The sequence below is a fragment of the Protopterus annectens genome, chromosome 5.part0 (assembly GCF_019279795.1).
Source record: "Protopterus annectens isolate FY-2018-M chromosome 5.part0, PAN1.0, whole genome shotgun sequence".
NCBI classification, from domain to species: domain Eukaryota; kingdom Metazoa; phylum Chordata; order Ceratodontiformes; family Protopteridae; genus Protopterus; species Protopterus annectens.
The window spans coordinates 93,780,920-93,803,849 of NC_056735.1; the positions used below are offsets into that span (position 1 = coordinate 93,780,920).

General features: G+C 44.0%; 1 protein-coding gene across 1 annotated transcript in view; it reads right to left on the reverse strand.

Moving 5' to 3' along the window:
- The window catches only part of LOC122802013 (glutathione S-transferase Mu 6-like), a 246,524-nt gene that overhangs the window by 127,715 nt on the left and 95,879 nt on the right, over nucleotides 1-22,930 (reverse strand). The window contains exon 3 of the mRNA XM_044071759.1: nucleotides 18,496-18,560. Coding sequence (XP_043927694.1) covers nucleotides 18,496-18,560 — 65 coding nt within the window. The remainder of the gene's footprint in view (nucleotides 1-18,495; nucleotides 18,561-22,930) is intronic.

Here is a 22,930-nt window from a genome sequence, read left to right on the forward strand (position 1 = left end):
CTGCATGTCCTCCCTGTGTTTGTACATTCTGTGCAGAGTCTGCATGTCCTCCCTGTGTTTGTACATTCTGTGCAGAGTCTGCATGTCCTCCTGTGTTTGTACATTCTGTGCAGAGTCTGCATGTCCTCCCTGTGTTTGTACATTCTGTGCAGAGTCTGCATGTCCTCCCTGTGTTTGTACATTCTGTGCAGAGTCTGCATGTCCTCCTGTGTTTGTACATTCTGTGCAGAGTCTGCATGTCCTCCCTGTGTTTGTACATTCTGTGCAGAGTCTGCATGTCCTCCTGTGTTTGTACATTCTGTGCAGAGTCTGCATGTCCTCCCTGTGTTTGTACATTCTGTGCAGAGTCTGCATGTCCTCCTGTGTTTGTACATTCTGTGCAGAGTCTGCATGTCCTCCCTGTGTTTGTACATTCTGTGCAGAGTCTGCATGTCCTCCCTGTGTTTGTACATTCTGTGCAGAGTCTGCATGTCCTCCTGTGTTTGTACATTCTGTGCAGAGTCTGCATGTCCTCCTGTGTTTGTACATTCTGTGCAGAGTCTGCATGTCCTCCTGTGTTTGTACATTCTGTGCAGAGTCTGCATGTCCTCCCTGTGTTTGTACATTCTGTGCAGAGTCTGCATGTCCTCCCTGTGTTTGTACATTCTGTGCAGAGTCTGCATGTCCTCCCTGTGTCTGTACATTCTGTGCAGAGTGTGCATGTCCTCCTGTGTTTGTACATTCTGTGCAGAGTCTGCATGTCCTCCCTGTGTTTGTACATTCTGTGCAGAGTCTGCATGTCCTCCTGTGTTTGTACATTCTGTGCAGAGTCTGCATGTCCTCCCTGTGTTTGTACATTCTGTGCAGAGTCTGCATGTCCTCCCTGTGTTTGTACATTCTGTGCAGAGTCTGCATGTCCTCCCTATGTTTGTACATTCTGTGCAGAGTCTGCATGTCCTCCCTGTGTTTGTACATTCTGTGCAGAGTCTGCATGTCCTCCCTGTGTTTGTACATTCTGTGCAAAGTCTGCATGTCCTTCCTGTGTTTGGACATTCTGTGCAGAGTCTGCATGTCCTCCTGTGTTTGTACATTCTGTGCAGAGTCTGCATGTCCTCCCTGTGTTTGTACATTCTGTGCAGAGTCTGCATGTCCTCCCTGTGTTTGTACATTCTGTGCAGAGTCTGCATGTCCTCCTGTGTTTGTACTCCCTGTGTTTGTACATTCTGTGCAGAGTCTGCATGTCCTCCCTGTGTTTGTACATTCTGTGCAGAGTCTGCATGTCCTCCTGTGTTTGTACATTCTGTGCAGAGTCTGCATGTCCTCCCTGTGTTTGTACATTCTGTGCAGAGTCTGCATGTCCTCCCTGTGTTTGTACATTCTGTGCAGAGTCTGCATGTCCTCCCTGTGTTTGTACATTCTGTGCAGAGTCTGCATGTCCTCCTGTGTTTGTACATTCTGTGCAGAGTCTGCATGTCCTCCCTGTGTTTGTACATTCTGTGCAGAGTCTGCATGTCCTCCCTGTGCTTGTACATTCTGTGCAGAGTCTGCATGTCCTCCTGTGTTTGTACATTCTGTGCAGAGTCTGCATGTCCTCCCTGTGTTTGTACATTCTGCAGAGTCTGCATGTCCTCCCTGTGTTTGCACATTCTGTGCAGAGTCTGCATGTCCTCCCTGTGTTTGTACATTCTGTGCAGAGTCTGCATGTCGTGCCTGTGTTTGTACATGCTGTGCAGAGTCTGCATGTCCTCCCTGTGTTTGTACATTATATACATAGTATGCATGTCCGCCCTATGTATTTACATTCTGTGCAGAGTCTGCATGTCCTCCCTGTGTTTGTACATTCTGTGCAGAGTCTGCATGTCCTCCTGTGTTTGTACATTCTGTGCAGAGTCTGCATGTCCTCCCTGTGTTTGTACATTCTGTGCAGAGTCTGCATGTCCTCCTGTGTTTGTACATTCTGTGCAGAGTCTGCATGTCCTCCCTGTTTGTACATTCTGTGCAGAGTCTGCATGTCCTCCTGTGTTTGTACATTCTGTGCAGAGTCTGCATGTCCTCCCTGTGTTTGTACATTCTGTGCAGAGTCTGCATGTCCTCCCTGTGTTTGTACATTCTGTGCAGAGTCTGCATGTCCTCCTGTGTTTGTACATTCTGTGCAGAGTCTGCATGTCCTCCTGTGTTTGTACATTCTGTGCAGAGTCTGCATGTCCTCCTGTGTTTGTACATTCTGTGCAGAGTCTGCATGTCCTCCTGTGTTTGTACATTCTGTGCAGAGTCTGCATGTCCTCCCTGTGTTTGTACATTCTGTGCAGAGTCTGCATGTCCTCCCTGTGTTTGTACATTCTGTGCAGAGTCTGCATGTCCTCCTGTGTTTGTACATTCTGTGCAGAGTCTGCATGTCCTCCCTGTGTTTGTACATTCTGTGCAGAGTCTGCATGTCCTCCTGTGTTTGTACATTCTGTGCAGAGTCTGCATGTCCTCCTGTGTTTGTACATTCTGTGCAGAGTCTGCATGTCCTCCTGTGTTTGTACATTCTGTGCAGAGTCTGCATGTCCTCCCTGTGTTTGTACATTCTGTGCAGAGTCTGCATGTCCTCCCTGTGTTTGTACATTCTGTGCAGAGTCTGCATGTCCTCCCTGTGTTTGTACATTCTGTGCAGAGTCTGCATGTCCTCCCTGTGTTTTGTGTTTGTACATTCTGTGCAGAGTCTGCATGTCCTCCCTGTGTTTGTACATTCTGTGCAGAGTCTGCATGTCCTCCTGTGTTTGTACATTCTGCAGTCTGCATGTCCTCCCTGTGTTTGTACATTCTGTGCAGAGTCTGCATGTCCTCCTGTGTTTGTACATTCTGTGCAGAGTCTGCATGTCCTCCCTGTGTTTGTACATTCTGTGCAGAGTCTGCATGTCCTCCCTGTGTTTGTACATTCTGTGCAGTCTGCATGTCCTCCCTGTGTTTGTACATTCTGTGCAGAGTCTGCATGTCCTCCCTGTGTTGGTACATTCTGTGCAGAGTCTGCATGTCCTCCCTGTGTTTGTACATTCTATGCAGAGTCTGCATGTCCTCCCTGTGTTTGTACATTCTCTGCAGAGTCTGCATGTCCTCCCTGTGTTTGTACATTCTGTGCAGAGTCTGCATGTCCTTCCTGTGTTTGTACATTCTGTGCAGTCTGCATGTCCTCCCTGTGTTTGTACATTCTGTGCAGAGTCTGCATGTCCTCCCTGTGTTTGTACATTCTCTGCAGAGTCTGTATGTCCTCCCTGTGTTTGTACATTCTCTGCAGAGTCTGCATGCCTCCCTGTGTTTGTACATTCTGTGCAGAGTCTGCATGTCCTCCCTGTGTTTGTACATTCTGTGCATAGTCTGCATGTCCTCCATATGTTTGTACATTCTGTGCAGAGTCTGCATGTCCTCCCTGTGTTTGTACATTCTGTGCAGAGTCTGCATGTCCTCCCTGTGTTTGTACATTCTGTGCAGTCTGCATGTCCTCCCTGTGTTTGTACATTCTGTGCAGTCTGCATGTCCTCCCTGTGTTTGTACATTCTGTGCAGAGTCTGCATGTCCACCCTGTGCTTGTACATTCTGTGCAGTCTGCATGTTCTTCCTGTGTTTGTACATTCTGTGCAGAGTCTGCATGTCCTGCCTGTGTTTGCACATTCTGTGCAGAGCCTGCATGTCCTCCCTGTGTTTGTACATTCTGTACAGAGTCTGCATCTCCTCCCTGTGTTTGTACATTCTGTGCAGAGTCTGCATGTCTTCCCTGTGTTTGTACATTCTGTGCAGAGTCTGCATGTCCTCCCTGTGTTTGTAAATTCTGTGCAGAGTCTGCATGTCCTTCCTGTATTTGTACATTCTGTGCAGAGTCCACATGTCCTCCCTGTGTTTGTACATTCTCTGCAGAGTCTGCATGTCTTCCCTGTGTTTGTACATTCTGTGCAGAGTCTGCATGTCCTCCCTGTGTTTGTACATTTGGTGCAGAGCCTGCATGTCCTCCCTGTGGTTGTAAATTCTCTGCAGAGTCTGCATGTCATTCCTGTGTTTGTACATTCTGTGCAGAGTCTGCATGTCCTCCCTGTGTTTGTACATTCTGTGCAGAGTCTGCATGTCCTCCCTGTGTTTGTACATTCTGTGCAGTCTGCATGTCCTCCCTGTGTTTGTACATTCTCTGCAGAGTCTGCATGTCCTTCCTGTGTTTGTACATTCTGTGCAAAGCCTGCATGACCTCCTTGTGTTTGTACATTCTGTGCAGAGTCTGCATGTCCTCCCTGTGTTTGTACATTCTGTGCAGAGTCTGCATGTCCTTCCTGTGTTTGTACATTCTGTGCAGAGTCTGCATGTCCTCCCTATGTTTGTACTTTCTGTGCAGTCTGCATGTCCTCCCTGTGTTTGTACATTCTGTGCAGTCTGCATGTCCTCCCTGTGTTTGTACATTCTGTGCAGAGTCTGCATGTCCTCCCTGTGCTTGTACATTCTGTGCAGTCTGCATGTCCTTCCTGTGTTTGAACATTCTGTGCAGAGTCTGCATGTCCTCCCTGTGTTTGCACATTCTGTGCAGAGTCTACATGTCCTCCCTGTGTTTGTACATTCTGTGCAGAGTCTGCATGTCCTCCCTGTGTTTGTACATTCTTTGCAGAGTCAGCATGTCCTCCCTGTGTTTGTACATTCTCTGCAGAGTCTGCATGTCCTCCCTGTGCTTGTACATTCTGTGCAGTCTGCATGTCCTTCCTGTGTTTGAACATTCTGTGCAGAGTCTGCATGTCCTCCTTTTGTTTGTACATTCTGTGCAGAGTCTGCATGTCCTCCCAGTGTTTGTATATTCTGTGCAGAGTCTGCATGTCCTCCCAGTGTTTGTACATTCTGTGCAGAGTCTGCATGTCCTCCCTGTGTTTGTACATTCTCTCCAGAGTCTGCATGTCCTCCCTGTGTTTGTACATTCTGTGCAGAGTCTGCGTATCCTCCCTTTGTTTGTACATTCTGTGCAGAGTCTGTATGTCCTTCCTGTGTTTGCACATTCTGTGCAGAGTGTGCATGTCCTCCCAGTGTTTGTACATTCTGTGCAGTCTGCATGTCCTTCCTGTGCTTGTACATTCTATGCAGAGTCTGCATGTCCTCCCTGTGTTTGTACATTCTGTGCAGAGTCTGCATGTCCTCCCTGTATTTGTACATTCTGTGCAGAGTCTGCATGTCCTCTCTGTGTTTGTACATTCTGTGCAGAGTCTGCATGTCCTCCCTGTGTTTGTACATTCTGTGCAGAGTCTGCATGTCCTCCCTGTGTTTGTACATTCTGTGCAGAGTCTGCATGTCCTCCCTATGTTTGTACATTCTGTGCAGAGTCTGCATGTCCTCCCTGTGTTTGTACATTCTGTGCAGGGTCCACATGTCCTCCCTGTGTTTGGACATTCTCTGCAGAGTCTGCATGTCCTCCCTGTGTTTGTGCATTCTGTGCAGAGTCTGCATGTCCTCCCTGTGTTTGTACATTCTGTGCAGAGCCTGCATGTCCTCCCTGTGTTTGTACATTCTGTGCAGAGTCTGCATGTCCTTCCTGTGTTTGTACATTCTGTGCAGAGTCTGCATGTCCTCCCTGTGTTTGTACATTTTGTGCAGAGTCTGCATGTCCTCCCTGTGTGTGTACATTCTGTGCAGTCTGCATGTCCTCTCTGTGTTTGTACATTCTGTGCAGAGCCTGCATGTCCTTCCTGTATTTGTACATTCTGTGCAGAGTCTGCATGTCCTCCCTGTGTTTGTACGTTCTGTGCAGTCTTCATGTCCTCCCTGTGTTTGTACATTCTGTGCAGTCTGCATGTCCTCCCTGTGTTTTTACATTCTGTGCAGAGTCTGCATGTCCTCCCTGTGTTTGTACATTCTGCGCAAAGCCTGCATGTCCTCCTTGTGTTTGTACATTCTGTGCAGAGTCTGCATGTCCTTCCTGTATTTGTACATTCTGTGCAGAGTCTGCATGTCCTCCCTGTGTTTGTACGTTCTGTGCAGTCTTCATGTCCTCCCTGTGTTTGTACATTCTGTGCAGTCTGCATGTCCTCCCTGTGTTTGTACATTCTGTGCAGAGTCTGCATGTCCTCCCTGTGTTTGTACATTCTGTGCAAAGCCTGCATGTCCTCCTTGTGTTTGTACATTCTGTGCAGAGTCTGCATGTCCTTCCTGTGTTTTTATATTCTGTGCAGAGTCTGCATGTCCTCCCTGTGTTTGTACATTCTCTGCAGAGTCTGCATGCCTCCCTGTGTTTGTACATTCTGTGCAGAGTCTGCATGTCCTCCCTGTGTTTGTACATTCTGTGCATAGTCTGCATGTCCTCCCTATGTTTGTACATTCTGTGCAGAGTCTGCATGTCCTCCATGTGTTTGTACATTCTGTGCAGAGTCTGCATGTCCTCCCTGTGTTTGTACATTCTGTGCAGTCTGCATGTCCTCCCTGTGTTTGTACATTCTGTGCAGTCTGCATGTCCTCCCTGTGTTTTTACATTCTGTGCAGAGTCTGCATGTCCTCCCTGTGTTTGTACATTCTGTGCAAAGCCTGCATGTCCTCCTTGTGTTTGTACATTCTGTGCAGAGTCTGCATGTCCTTCCTGTATTTGTACATTCTGTGCAGAGTCTGCATGTCCTCCCTGTGTTTGTACGTTCTTTGCAGTCTTCATGTCCTCCCTCTGTTTGTACATTCTGTGCAGTCTGCATGTCCTCCCTGTGTTTGTACATTCTGTGCAGAGTCTGCATGTCCTCCCTGTGTTTGTACATTCTGTGCAAAGCCTGCATGTCCTCCTTGTGTTTGTACATTCTGTGCAGAGTCTGCATGTCCTTCCTGTGTTTTTATATTCTGTGCAGAGTCTGCATGTCCTCCCTGTGTTTGTACATTCTCTGCAGAGTCTGCATGCCTCCCTGTGTTTGTACATTCTGTGCAGAGTCTGCATGTCCTCCCTGTGTTTGTACATTCTGTGCATAGTCTGCATGTCCTCCCTATGTTTGTACATTCTGTGCAGAGTCTGCATGTCCTCCCTGTGTTTGTACATTCTGTGCAGAGTCTGCATGTCCTCCCTGTGTTTGTACATTCTGTGCAGTCTGCATGTCCTCCCTGTGTTTGTACATTCTGTGCAGTCTGCATGTCCTCCCTGTGTTTGTACATTCTGTGCAGAGTCTGCATGTCCACCCTGTGCTTGTACATTCTGTGCAGTCTGCATGTTCTTCCTGTGTTTGTACATTCTGTGCAGAGTCTGCATGTCCTGCCTGTGTTTGCACATTCTGTGCAGAGCCTGCATGTCCTCCCTGTGTTTGTACATTCTGTACAGAGTCTGCATCTCCTCCCTGTGTTTGTACATTCTGTGCAGAGTCTGCATGTCTTCCCTGTGTTTGTACATTCTGTGCAGAGTCTGCATGTCCTCTCTGTGTTTGTACATTCTGTGCAGAGTCTGCATGTCCTCCCTATGTTTGTACATTCTGTGCAGAGTCTGCATGTCCTCCCTGTGTTTGTACATTCTGTGCAGGGTCCACATGTCCTCCCTGTGTTTGGACATTCTCTGCAGAGTCTGCATGTCCTCCCTGTGTTTGTACATTCTGTGCAGAGCCTGCATGTCCTCCCTGTGTTTGTACATTCTGTGCAGAGTCTGCATGTCCTTCCTGTGTTTGTACATTCTGTGCAGAGTCTGCATGTCCTCCCTGTGTTTGTACATTTTGTGCAGAGTCTGCATGTCCTCCCTGTGTGTGTACATTCTGTGCAGTCTGCATGTCCTCCCTTTGTTTGTACATTCTGTGCAGAGCCTGCATGTCCTTCCTGTATTTGTACATTCTGTGCAGAGTCTGCATGTCCTCCCTGTGTTTGTACATTCTGTGCAGTCTTCATGTCCTCCCTGTGTTTGTACATTCTGTGCAGTCTGCATGTCCTCCCTGTGTTTGTACATTCTGTGCAGAGTCTGCATGTCCTCCCTGTGTTTGTACATTCTGTGCAAAGCCTGCATGTCCTCCTTGTGTTTGTACATTCTGTGCAGAGTCTGCATGTCCTTCCTGTGTTTTTATATTCTGTGCAGAGTCTGCATGTCCTCCCTGTGTTTGTACATTCTGTGCAGAGTCTGCATATCCTCCCTGTGTTTGTACATTCTGTGCAAAGTCTGCATGTCCTTCCTGTGTTTGGACATTCTGCGCAGTCTGCATGTCCTCCTTGTGTTTGTACATTCTGTGCAGAGTCTGCATGTCCTCCCTGTGCTTGTACATTCTGTGCAGTCTGCATGTCCTCCCTGTGTTTGTACATTCTGTGCAGAGTCTGCATGTCCTCCCTGTGTTTGTACATTCTGTGCAGAGTCTGCATGTCCTCCCTGTGTTTGTACATTCTGTGCATAGTCTGAATGTCCTCCCTATGTTTGTACATTCTGTACAGAGTCTGCATGTCCTCCCTGTGTTTGTACATTCTGTGTAGAGTCCGCATGTCCTCCCTGTGTTTGTACATTCGCTGCAGAGTCTGCATGTCCTCCCTGTGTTTGTACATTCTATGCAGAGTCTGCATGTCCTCCCTGTGTTTGTACATTCTCTGCAGAGTCTGCATGTCCTCCCTGTGTTTGTACATTCTGTGCAGAGTCTGCATGTCCTTCCTGTGTTTGTACATTCTGTGCAGTCTGCATGTCCTCCCTGTGTTTGTACATTCTGTGCAGAGTCTGCATGTCCTCCCTGTGTTTGTACATTCTCTGCAGAGTCTGTATGTCCTCCCTGTGTTTGCACATTCTCTGCAGAGTCTGCATGCCTCCCTGTGTTTGTACATTCTGTGCAGAGTCTGCATGTCCTCCCTGTGTTTGTACATTCTGTGCATAGTCTGCATGTGTTCCCTATGTTTGTACATTCTGTGCAGAGTCTGCATGTCCTCCCTGTGTTTGTACATTCTGTGCAGTCTTCATGTCCTCCCTGTGTTTGTACATTCTGTGCAGTCTGCATGTCCTCCCTGTGTTTGTACATTCTGTACAGAGTCTGCATGTCCTCCCTGTGTTTGTACATTCTGTGCAAAGCCTGCATGTCCTCCTTGTGTTTGTACATTCTGTGCAGAGTCTGCATGTCCTTCCTGTGTTTTTATATTCTGTGCAGAGTCTGCATGTCCTCCCTGTGTTTGTACATTCTGTGCAGAGTCTGCATATCCTCCCTGTGTTTGTACATTCTGTGCAAAGTCTGCATGTCCTTCCTGTGTTTGGACATTCTGTGCAGTCTGCATGTCCTCCTTGTGTTTGTACATTCTGTGCAGAGTCTGCATGTCCTCCCTGTGCTTGTACATTCTGTGCAGTCTGCATGTCCTCCCTGTGTTTGTACATTCTGTGCAGAGTCTGCATGTCCTCCCTGTGTTTATACATTCTGTGCAGAGTCTGCATGTCCTCCCTGTGTTTGTACATTCTGTGCATAGTCTGAATGTCCTCCCTATGTTTGTACATTCTGTACAGAGTCTGCATGTCCTCCCTGTGTTTGTACATTCTGTGTAGAGTCCGCATGTCCTCCCTGTGTTGGTACATTTGCTGCAGAGTCTGCATGTCCTCCCTGTGTTTGTACATTCTATGCAGAGTCTGCATGTCCTCCCTGTGTTTGTACATTCTCTGCAGAGTCTGCATGTCCTCCCTGTGTTTGTACATTCTGTGCAGAGTCTGCATGTCCTTCCTGTGTTTGTACATTCTGTGCAGTCTGCATGTCCTCCCTGTGTTTGTACATTCTGTGTAGAGTCCGCATGTCCTCCCTTTGTTGGTACATTTGCTGCAGAGTCTGCATGTCCTCCCTGTGCTTGTACATTCTGTGCAGTCTGCATGTCCTCCCTGTGTTTGTACATTCTGTGCAGAGTCTGCATGTCCTCCCTGTGTTTATACATTCTGTGCAGAGTCTGCATGTCCTCCCTGTGTTTGTACATTCTGTGCATAGTCTGAATGTCCTCCCTATGTTTGTACATTCTGTACAGAGTCTGCATGTCCTCCCTGTGTTTGTACATTCTGTGTAGAGTCCGCATGTCCTCCCTTTGTTGGTACATTTGCTGCAGAGTCTGCATGTCCTCCCTGTGTTTGTACATTCTCTGCAGAGTCTGCATGCCTCCCTGTGTTTGTACATTCTGTGCAGAGTCTGCATGTCCTCCCTGTGTTTGTACATTCTGTGCATAGTCTGCATGTCCTCCATATGTTTGTACATTCTGTGCAGAGTCTGCATGTCCTCCCTGTGTTTGTACATTCTGTGCAGAGTCTGCATGTCCTCCCTGTGTTTGTACATTCTGTGCAGTCTGCATGTCCTCCCTGTGTTTGTACATTCTGTGCAGTCTGCATGTCCTCCCTGTGTTTGTACATTCTGTGCAGAGTCTGCATGTCCACCCTGTGCTTGTACATTCTGTGCAGTCTGCATGTTCTTCCTGTGTTTGTACATTCTGTGCAGAGTCTGCATGTCCTGCCTGTGTTTGCACATTCTGTGCAGAGCCTGCATGTCCTCCCTGTGTTTGTACATTCTGTACAGAGTCTGCATCTCCTCCCTGTGTTTGTACATTCTGTGCAGAGTCTGCATGTCTTCCCTGTGTTTGTACATTCTGTGCAGAGTCTGCATGTCCTCCCTGTGTTTGTAAATTCTGTGCAGAGTCTGCATGTCCTTCCTGTATTTGTACATTCTGTGCAGAGTCCACATGTCCTCCCTGTGTTTGTACATTCTCTGCAGAGTCTGCATGTCTTCCCTGTGTTTGTACATTCTGTGCAGAGTCTGCATGTCCTCCCTGTGTTTGTACATTTTGTGCAGAGCCTGCATGTCCTCCCTGTGTTTGTACATTCCCTGCAGAGTCTGCATGTCATTCCTGTGTTTGTACATTCTGTGCAGAGTCTGCATGTCCTCCCTGTGTTTGTACATTCTGTGCAGAGTCTGCATGTCCTCCCTGTGTTTGTACATTCTGTGCAGTCTGCATGTCCTCCCTGTGTTTGTACATTCTCTGCAGAGTCTGCATGTCTTTCCTGTGTTTGTACATTCTGTGCAAAGCCGGCATGTCCTCCTTGTGTTTGTACATTCTGTGCAGAGTCTGCATGTCCTCCCTGTGTTTGTACATTCTGTGCAGAGTCTGCATGTCCTTCCTGTGTTTGTACATTCTGTGCAGAGTCTGCATGTCCTCCCTGTGCTTGTACATTCTGTGCAGTCTGCATGTCCTTCCTGTGTTTGAACATTCTGTGCAGAGTCTGCATGTCCTCCCTGTGTTTGCACATTCTGTGCAGAGTCTGCATGTCCTCCCTGTGTTTGTACATTCTGTGCAGAGTCTGCATGTCCTCCCTGTGTTTGTACATTCTTTGCAGAGTCAGCATGTCCTCCCTGTGTTTGTACATTCTCTGCAGAGTCTGCATGTCCTCCCTGTGCTTGTACATTCTGTGCAGTCTGCATGTCCTTCCTGTGTTTGAACATTCTGTGCAGAGTCTGCATGTCCTCCTTTTGTTTGTACATTCTGTGCAGAGTCTGCATGTCCTCCCAGTGTTTGTACATTCTGTGCAGAGTCTGCATGTCCTCCCAGTGTTTGTACATTCTCTGCAGAGTCTGCATGTCCTCCCTGTGTTTGTACATTCTCTGCAGAGTCTGCATGTCCTCCCTGTGTTTGTACATTCTGTGCAGAGTCTGCGTATCCTCCCTGTGTTTGTACATTCTGTGCAGAGTCTGCATGTCCTTCCTGTGTTTGGACATTCTGTGCAGAGTGTGCATGTCCTCCCTGTGTTTGTACATTCTGTGCAGTCTGCATGTCCTTCCTGTGCTTGTACATTCTATGCAGAGTCTGCATGTCCTCCCTGTGTTTGTACATTCTGTGCAGAGTCTGCATGTCCTCCCTGTGTTTGTACATTCTGTGCAGAGTCTGCATGTCCTCTCTGTGTTTGTACATTCTGTGCAGAGTCTGCATGTCCTCTCTGTGTTTGTACATTCTGTGCAGAGTCTGCATGTCCTCCCTGTGTTTGTACATTCTGTGCAGAGTCTGCATGTCCTCCCTATGTTTGTACATTCTGTGCAGAGTCTGCATGTCCTCCCTGTGTTTGTACATTCTGTGCAGGGTCCACATGTCCTCCCTGTGTTTGTACATTCTCTGCAGAGTCTGCATGTCCTCCCTGTGTTTGTGCATTCTGTGCAGAGTCTGCATGTCCTCCCTATGTTTGTACATTCTGTGCAGAGCCTGCATGTCCTCCCTGTGTTTGTACATTCTGTGCAGAGTCTGAATGTCCTTCCTGTGTTTGTACATTCTGTGCAGAGTCTGCATGTCCTCCCTGTGTTTGTACATTCTGTGCAGAGTCTGAATGTCCTCCCTGTGTTTGTACATTCTGTGCAGTCTGCATGTCCTCCCTGTGTTTGTACATTCTGTGCAGAGTCTGCATGTCCTCCCTGTGTTTGTACATTCTGTGCAAAGCCTGCATGTCCTCCTTGTGTTTGTACATTCTGTGCAGAGTCTGCATGTCCTCCCTGTGTTTGTACGTTCTCTGCAGAGTCTGCATGTCCTTCCTGTGTTTTTATATTCTGTGCAGAGTCTGCATGTCCTCCCTGTGTTTGTACATTCTGTGCAGAGTCTGCATGTCCTCCCTGTGTTTGCACATTCTGTGCAGAGCCTGCATGTCCTTCCTGTGTTTGTACATTCTGTGCAGAGTCTGCATGTCCTCCCTGTGTTTGTACATTCTTTGCAGTCTGCATGTCCTCCCTGTGTTTGTACATCCTGTGCAGAGTCTGCATGTCCTCCCTGTGTTTGTACATTCTTTGCAGAGTCTGCATGTCCTCCCTGTGCTTTTACATTCTGTGCAGTCTGCATGTCCTTCCTGTGTTTGCACATTCTGTGCAGAGTCTGCATTTCCTCCCTGTTTTTGTACATTCTGTGCAGAGCCTGCATGTCCTCCCTGTTTTTGTACATTCTATGCCAAGTCTGCATGTCCTCCCTGTGTTTGTAGATTCTCTGCAGAGTCTGCATGTCCTCCCTGTGTTTGTACATTTGTACATTCTCTGCAGAGTCTGCATGTCCTCCCCGTGTTTGTACATTCTGTGCAGAGTCTGCATGTCCTCCCTGTGTTTGTACATTCTGTGCAGTCTGCATGTCCTCCTTGTGTTTGCACATTCTGTGCAGAGTCTGCATGTCCTCCCTGTGCTTGTACATTCTGTGCAGTCTGCATGTCCTTCCTGTGTTTGTACATTCTGTGCAGAGCCTGCATGTCCTCCCTGTGTTTATACATTCTGTACAGAGTCTGCATGTCCTCCCTGTGTTTGTACATTCTGTGCAGAGTCTGCATGTCCTTCCTGTGTTCACATGGCTTTACTCTATGGGGTCCGTTTCTCTCCTATATTCCAAAGACATGCAGTAGGTGGATTGGACTCTCTAAACTGGATTTAGGTGTGATTGTGCAAGTGAGAGTGGGTGTGACTGTGCATGTGAGAGTGTTGTATAGGGGAACAACCACTGCAGGCTTAGGCACTAGGTTGTGTGATCCTTGGCTCTAGATGATTGTCACTGTTGAAGCGACACCCTAACTCCATGTGCAAAAATGGGAACAAGGGTTTGCGGATGAATGTTTTGATTACAGGGATGTCCACTAGGCTCAATTTCATATTAAGTAGATGCTCAAAGAGAAAAGCTCTAACAATCTTTCTTGAATACATGTATAATTACAAAATGATCAGTATACTTAGACACTGCATTCAGACGTATGTTTTACATACCCAATCAGAGTCACAAAGTCAGATAGTTTACTACACAAAGAGGCTATTAGAACAATAACTCAGCATAAGTCACCCAATAATTGTACAACCTTTGTATATAGTTTGATGTTATTACTACTAGTTTAAAAACAATGGCTAATCTGGTGATTAGTAGTCTGAAAGAAATGAAGATGTGTGTGTGTGTGTGTGTGTGTGTGTGTGTGTGTGTGTGTGTGTGTGTGTGTGTGTGTGTGCATGTGTGCGTGTGTGCATGTGTGCGTGTGTGCGTGTGTGTGTTTGTAATAGTGCACTAATTAAGCATGAATGAACTGACCTATATAGCCAACATCTGTTAGTTGTAGGTCTGTTTGTTTGAATTTGTATGGTTTGGGAGAAACACAAGTATTTTTCAGAAATTCCTGAAGTAGTTCTGGGGGTGGGTGTTTAGTTTTGGGGTGATTGTATCAGGGAGCATTGCACAGGAAGTGGGAGTTTAGTCTTTCATTGATTGACGGCTGACGCAGGATTGTTTAATAGGCATGGACATTTAGATATACTGACTATGAATGTTGCTGTTTGTTTTACAGTTGTTCTAGTTTATGAATTAAATAATTTGTAGGGCCTGTACACATGGCACTACCATACAACAGTCTGCTGTGTACTAAGGTCTTGAGAGGGTTTGTTTTGGTAGAGTCACAAAATATCTTATATAATCTCCAAGAGCAAAATTTAATTTTTTTTTACTTTTGTATGTAATTGCTTTTCATTTGAAAGTGTGTGATCTAAAATAGTGCCTACATATTTGATTGTGTTTATGAAAGTGAGATGACACCTGACACTGTCATGATTTTTAATATTGGTGAAATGTGAAATTTTGTAGTGGTTACTAGAAAACAATATGATATTATTTTTCAAGGTGCTCAGTATGAGATGTGAGTCACAGATATACTTTTTATTACCATAGGAAACCTGATTGCAGTTCTTCTTTGTATTAAATATATTTTTTGTTCAACAGAATAATACTGAATCATCTGTATACTGAATGAAATGTACTGCAGTGTGAAAATTTGTCAGAAAACTTGCATAAAAGTTAAACAGTAGGGACTACAAAACAGAAGTTTGGATAATACCCTTGTCAGACATACAGTATGTGGACATTTTATGTGTAAACAATCCAACAGCAAATAGAGGCAACACACAGCTAAACATGCGCTATTCCTTCAGGAGTAAAAATGAGAGTAAACGCGATGAAAGCATATGTCTTTACTTCATATAAAAATAATAAAAACAGTAAGCACTTTCACAACTTTCCTTGTTGCTTCATCAGACCATTTTAACTTTGGTGGTGATATGAGCATATATGTATTGCCGCAAGGACTGCCTGTGCCCTCTTGACTACACATGTCCCTGAAACAAATGCTAACAAGGGTTACCATCACCAGTGTGTGTGGCCATGTCTACATCCTCTGTACAATGGCTCCCTGTGTCATAATCAGCCTCCACTCTTGAACCAAGGGTGTGTCATTACAGCAGAGGTACAAGCCAGGTGGGAACCACCATCCCTTTTCCCTGGTTAGGCATACCCCTGTCATCAGGTGCCCATGCCAGTAATCAAACTCAGGTTGCCTGGATTATAGTCAGGAATTTATCTTTCTATGCCAACAGTGCCGGTATAAACTTGATATGATGAGTTAGCTACTGATTACTTACTGACACTAGCATTTCAGAGAGCATATTTAGGATAAATACTGGCATGTAGCTAATACACTAGCGGCATTTCACATTTGTATGATGTAGTATTATGTTTTTTTCCCTACACATCAGTCAGGTAGTATACTTTCCTGATACTTTTGTTTACAAGTAGAGTGATGGGGTTCTACTACTTCTGCTGTAACGCAATCATCAAATACCCAACATGCTGCAATGCCAAAAATTAATACCAGAAACATACAATGGTGAAAAATATTAACTGTACACATTTTTTATAGGAGGGAAAGTCCTACTGCACCCCCAGATATGAATGGCAAGCCCCTATATATATATATATATATATATATATATATATATATATATATATATATATATATATATATATAAGACCGAGACCAGAAGATCGACAACTGAGATGACCGACAGTTTAAAAGCACGAAACTTGACATGCCTGACAAACCACAATCCCAACAATCAACAAAACAAAACAAATACCTTTCCTGAAAAACATACACACAACACAAGCACAACAAAAAACTTAAAAACCTACACTAAACCTTATATACACAACTACCTATGCACTAACCTTAACCCACCCCTAAGGTCCATCACCATCGCACACTTACATTACCCGCACCTTAACCCTAGCTCACTTAACCTGTCCCTAACCCTAAGGTCTGTCACTATCGCACACTTACCTTAACATGTCAGTGTTCTCTGCGTTGGGCTTTTAAACTGTCGGTCATCTCAGTTGTCGATCTTCCGATATCGGTGTTCTCGTCCTTGGTGTTTTGCGTGTCGGTGTTTTAAAGTAGACCCATGTATACATATATATATATATATATATATATATATATATATATATATATATATATATATACACACACACACACACACACACACACACACACACACACACACACACACACACACACACACACCAACTCCCCAGCTATACAAATACAGAAAAAGAAGTCTCCCAAAACAAAGCAATTAGTGCCAACTTACACTTAGACATTACACTATCAGTGCTTTCCCCCAAAAACAGCAATCAGCACTCTGCTCCATAGTGTCTTGTGTCCCAGACACCTAATACTCAAGGGAGACATTACTTAATGATCTGTAGAGAAGCCAGTGAACCAATAAATTTGAGGCAAATGTTATGAATTTCAGAGATAACGTACTCAAGTCTATTGATCCAAAGTCCTTAATCTGTTTAAGAGTTGTTGTCTGATTGTGAAATTGTGAACTTCGCTTAATGTGAATTTTGATGGAGGTAATACGTCTAATGTGCCCAGGGTAGAATGGGGTGGGTGACTGATGTCAGGAATATTTTTTTTAAACTAATTGCATAATAATTCTGCTGCAGTTTTAGATGAAGAATATGGAAAAGGTAATAGGGCAGTTGTGGTACCTGTTGCAAGGATTTTGTTTTTTTGCCAGAATAAATTAGGATAGTTTATAAAAAGGAAGCCTGGATTGAAGAAGTTTCTTTTGAAGCTTTTAAAGCTGATTTACATTTATTTCTGAATTGCTCATAATTTAACATGTCAGATTGTAGGGTAGTTTTTGTATAGTGGATGAGTCTTTGTCTCATTCATTCTTGGTTTTAGGTCCCTGGTCATCTATGACCAGGCTGTGTTTTTGCTCATATTTTAAAGACTTCAGACTTTTACTTTTGTTGAGGAATGTAATTAAGCAAAGCAGAACTAGAATAAACCCCTTTTTGCAAAAATGTCCCATATCCAATTGTACTGTTTGCTTGTAAAGATATTTTTACAAAAATGATGCAAATTTGCAATAATTGCATTTAACCGTTTTAAATAATGAGTAGAATACATCCACATTTCATGAAAATGGATGGCTAAAAAGTACCTTCTATCACAAAGCTGACACAACCAACAAACTCATAACTGTGATGCTACAGAAAAGGTTCTGTGATGTGTAAGTGTAACTTCAAGTATCTGATGACTGGGAAAGGAACCAAACATCCTAGGTTAGCGCTCCAGCCTTGTGGGGGGGGGGCACAGCATTGGTAAGATAAGAGGGGGTATTAAGCATTCCCTGGACAGCTATACATACCTGATAAAGCAGGTCCATCCCTGTGGGGATAACGGAGTAGCTGGGAAAGGGAGAATCAGTATCCAAATATAGCACTCCATCTCTGTGGGAAGGATGGCATAGCTGGGAAGGGGAAAATTCATATCCAAAAGTAGGACTCCGTTTCTATGGGAAGGGTGCAGTTGCTGGAAGGGGAGGACTGAGTGTCCCTTGCCCCTGGGCAGTTCTTATAATTTGTGAGGAGGTCAGCAAATGACATCTCTGTAGTACCCACTGGTAGGAGACATAAACATTGATGTTATGACCTAGTTATGTTGTGTGAAGAAAGGTGAAAGCAAACATCCAAAAGCAGTATTTCAGTGATGTTCTCTCTTTATTCCTGCACTTTCCAATGGAAGATAAAGAAAAAAAAACATTCACACCAAAACCATTGTATTTATATACGGCTTAAACTCACCCATTCATGAGATGGATTTGTTTTATGCTGTTAGGTAAAAACTGCAAGAAAAACCCAGCCATTCTACAGTTTCATGGGTACTTTCAGGACAGTAAATCCAAACCCCACTAGCTGTAGACATGCATGCCAATTGCCTGAATGTACCCATAAATACTTAAAGTAAAATGTCATGGACAGTTTCATCTCAGCCACATAGCTGAAGCAACAGTATGTCTTTAAGGGTCAATTTCCATATATCTCATGGGCTTCCACTACAGGAGGTTTAAGAATAAGATAGATATTACATAGGTAAGACTCTAGCTGGGCTGGGTCTCTCTTGCGGCTTTTACTGAATAGTATGTCTGTGTGACTTTTCTACCCTATTGTTTTTACGTCAGTAGGAATGCACGCTAAATGGAACAGATAAACATTGTGTAGGTATGGAACTCAAGGAAGCATTGGTTATATCAGAATGAATGAAAGTCCAGGAAGACACTGGGAAAACAGGCACACACATCTAAATAAATGTAATGCTTAATTATGAAATGCATTTTGAAAGATGAGTTAATATTAAAGAAATAGCCAGCTTTAGGTAATGTAAAATAGTGAAAGGCAAAAAGCCATCACTGGTATCTTCAACTTCGCTGATTTTGAGAGTATAATGCACATAGATTTACTTACATTTGGGAAGTCCAGATTCAGTTTCTCTTTCGCATTAAACCAGCAGCTTTTGTCATAATTTGGTGCTGAAACAAAATAAAGAGGAACACAGTGAATGCAAATAAAGCTCAGCGGTGGCATGTCTGCTCCAGTTATCTCAGCTACGTTATGTAATTTACATAATATTCTTAATAACCACTGAAGAAAGCAAGGTTTTCTGGTTATAAAATCACTGCTGCAGACAGTGTTTACAGGTATCAGTAAAGATGAATTTGCTTGTATGCTTGCCTTACTTAGCTTACTTTATGTGACAAATTGTGTGTGAATATTATTTTTCTACAGGGTGATTTTTCTGCATAAATTTCTAAGTACAGAGACCACACTTTGTAATGTTTATGTTTTCTACCTGTTAATTTGACGCCCTGCTACAGAAAGGCCTTTTTGCTCAGATTCTCTTGGGAAGCGATACAGTGCACATGCCTAAACTGCTGTAGGGCCAGATTCCAAAAGGCCTGCTCTCAGTGTAAGTGACTTACTTCAATGTAAGGCACATCTATAAACAGGCTTACACCAGTGGTCAGATTCAAAAAGGCCTGCTGTTAGCCTGCTCTCAATGTAAGTGGCCATTTACACTGAGAGCAAGTTTTTGCAATCGGGCCCTTGGAGTTTTAGATTTTTATTAAGTGGAGTTAATGCAAAAAACCAAAAGATGTGCAATTACATTAGTAGACATCTACAAATTACTTAGCTTCCTACTGTGTTTTTTTAAATGAAGTGGATGTACAGGAAAGTTAAGAGGTGCCGGGTCAAATGCTTGTCATTTGTGTTTCTGGTAAGTCAGTAGATCAGCTTTACTGATGAACTTCCCCATCACACACACACACACACACACACACACACACACACACACACACACACACACACACACACACACACACATACACACACACACGCCATGTTATACAGGTGGCCTTGTGCTTTGGCTGTAGTATTACACAGATCACTTTGTGCTTTGGTTGCAGTGTTACACAGGTAACCTTGTGCTTTGATTGTCACATTACACAAATGGCCTTGTGCTTTGGTTTCGTGTTACACAGGTGGCCTTCTGCTTTAGTGGCTATGTTACACGTTGGTTTACAAAGTCTGTTGAACATGTGGGAGAAACAGACAAAAGCAGGTTCTGTAAAACAGAACTGGAAACAGTCGCACATGTTGTTGCTGGCTATGATACACTAATGGCACAGGGCCTGTATACTGGAAAGCATAATAATGTGGCACGACTGTTGCACTGGGGTTGTGCAAACATTACAATACTGAAGTAGCTAAGAAGCCTTGGAAACATGAGCCACAAAGCATTATAGAGAATAACGAAGTTACCCATGAGCCACAAAGCATCATAGAGAATAACGAAGTTACCCATGAGCCACAAAGCATTCTAGAGAATAACGAAGTTACCCATGAGCCACAAAGCTCGTTGGTTTACAAAGTCTGTTGAACATGTGGGAGAAACAGACAAAAGCAGCTTCTGTAAAACAGAACTGGAAACAGTCGCACATGTTGTTGCTGGCTATGATACACTAATGGCACAGGGCCTGTATACTGGAAAGCATAATAATGTGGCACGACTGTTGCACTGGGGTTGTGCAAACATTACAATACTGAAGTAGCTAAGAAGCCTTGGAAACATGAGCCACAAAGCATTATAGAGAATAACGAAGTTACCCATGAGCCACAAAGCATCATAGAGAATAACGAAGTTACCCATGAGCCACAAAGCATTCTAGAGAATAACGAAGTTACCCATGAGCCACAAAGCATTCTAGAGAATAACGAAGTTACCCATGAGCCACAAAGCATTCTAGAGAATAACGAAGTTACCCATGAGCCACAAAGCATTCTAGAGAATAACAAAGTTACCCATGAGCCACAAAGCATTATAGAAAATAACGAAGTTACCCATGAGCCACAAAGCATTCTAGAGAATAACGAAGTTACCCATGAGCCACAAAGCATTCTAGAGAATAACAAAGTTACCCATGAGCCACAAAGCATTCTAGAGAATAATGAAGTTACCCATGAGCCACAAAGCATTCTAGAAAATAACGAAGTTACCCATGAGCCACAAAGCATTCTAGAGAATAACAAAGTTACCCATGAGCCACAAAGCATTATAGAGAATAACGAAGTTACCCATGAGCCACAAAGCATTCTAGAGAATAACGAAGTTACCCATGAGCCACAAAGCATTCTAGAGAATAACGAAGTTACCCATGAGCCACAAAGCATTCTAGAGAATAACGAAGTTACCCATGAGCCACAAAGCATTCTAGAGAATAACGAAGTTACCCATGAGCCACAAAGCATTCTAGAGAATAACGAAGTTACCCATGAGCCACAAAGCATTCTAGAGAATAACGAAGTTTAAAGCACAAGTGATTACCCATTTCCAACAGTTCAAAAAATACATGCAAGAAAAGCAGATATAGTAGTCCACAAAAAGAAGACAAATCTAGCATTGATCAATGAATTTGCTACACCCAATGATTACAGTGTCTTATGTACAGAAAGACACAAAGTCAAGAAATACCAGGATTTGTAGGCAGAATCAAGGGCAGTGTGGAAAAAGGATACCCAGACAGGTCCAATAGTAGTAGGAGCAACGGGTCTTATAACTTAGATATGTTACCGATATATGTAACTCCATACGAATTGTAGACGGAGTCATTACTGGGCACATTGCGGGCAATGTGGAAGAAGAAGACCCAGACAGGTCCAATAGTAGTAGGAGCAACGGGCCTTATAACTCAGATATGTTACTGATATATGTAACTCCATACGAATTGTAGACGGAGTCATTACTGGGCACATTGCGGGCAATGTGGAAGAAGGATACCAGACAGGTCCAATAGTAGTAGGAGCAACGGGCCTTATAACTTAGATATGTTACTGATATATGTAACTCCATACGAATTGTAGACAGAGTCATTACTGGGCACACTGCAGGCAATGTGGAAGAAGGATGCCCAGACAGTTCCAATAGTAGTAGGAGCAACGGGCCTTATAACTTAGATATGTTACTGATATATGTAACTCCATACGAATTGTAGACGGAGTCATTACTGGGCACATTGCGGGCAATGTGGAAGAAGAAGACCCAGACAGGTCCAATAGTAGTAGGAGCAACGGGCCTTATAACTTAGATATGTTACTGATATATGTAACTCCATACGAATTGTAGACGGAGTCATTACTGGGCACATTGCGGGCAATGTGGAAGAAGGATACCAGACAGGTCCAATAGTAGTAGGAGCAACGGGTCTTATAACTTAGATATGTTACTGATATATGTAACTCCATACGAATTGTAGACGGAGTCATTACTGGGCACATTGCGGGCAATGTGGAAGAAGGATACCAGACAGGTCCAATAGTAATAGGAGCAACGGGCCTTATAACTTAGATATGTTACTGATATATGTAACTCCATACGAATTGTAGACGGAGTCATTACTGGGCACATTGCGGGCAATGTGGAAGAAGAATACCAGACAGGTCCAATAGTAGTAGGAGAGATATTTTACGATGATATATGTAACTCCCATAATAATTGTAGACGGAGTTGAGCTAAGGGCATTATGCAATGTGGGAAGAAGGATACCAGACAGGTCCAATAGTAGTAGGAGCAACGGGCCTTATAACTTAGATATGTTACTGATATATGTAACTCCATACGAATTGTAGACGGAGTCATTACTGGGCACATTGCGGGCAATGTGGAAGAAGGATACCAGACAGGTCCAATAGTAGTAGGAGCAACGGCCTTATAACTTAGATATGTTACTGATATATGTAACTCCATACGAATTGTAGACAGAGTCATTACTGGGCACACTGCAGGCAATGTGGAAGAAGGATGCCCAGACAGTTCCAATAGTAGTAGGAGCAACGGGCCTTATAAAAAAGAATTTACAGTCATATTTAGATATGCTACCAATATATGTAACTCCATATGGATTGCAGAAGGAGTCAGTTCTGGGCACATTGTGTGTGCTATGAAGAGCACTTTTGGCTAACATCGAAGATTGAAACAGTGCTAATTTCATGGACATTAACCATACTTTGACTTAGAAATGGGGGGCCATTTCCTTCATGGTATTAGAAACCAACACAGTTATCGAAATTAAACGGTGATCTTATGCTTTGGCTGCAGGGTTACACAGATGGCCTTCTGTTTCTGCTGCTAAGGAACTTAATCTGCATCTTGAAACTATTCATTTTTGTTTTAAAAATAAGACTCCTAAGATAAATTCTGCCAAAACAAAACCATCACTCTCTAAAGCTGCAGTTAAGATGTCATTATTCATCCAGCTAATACGTTCTTCTCAGCTTCCTGTAATCTAAAGACTGAAAGAAACAAAATGCTTTATATATCTACGATTCCAAATTAAGCAGACTG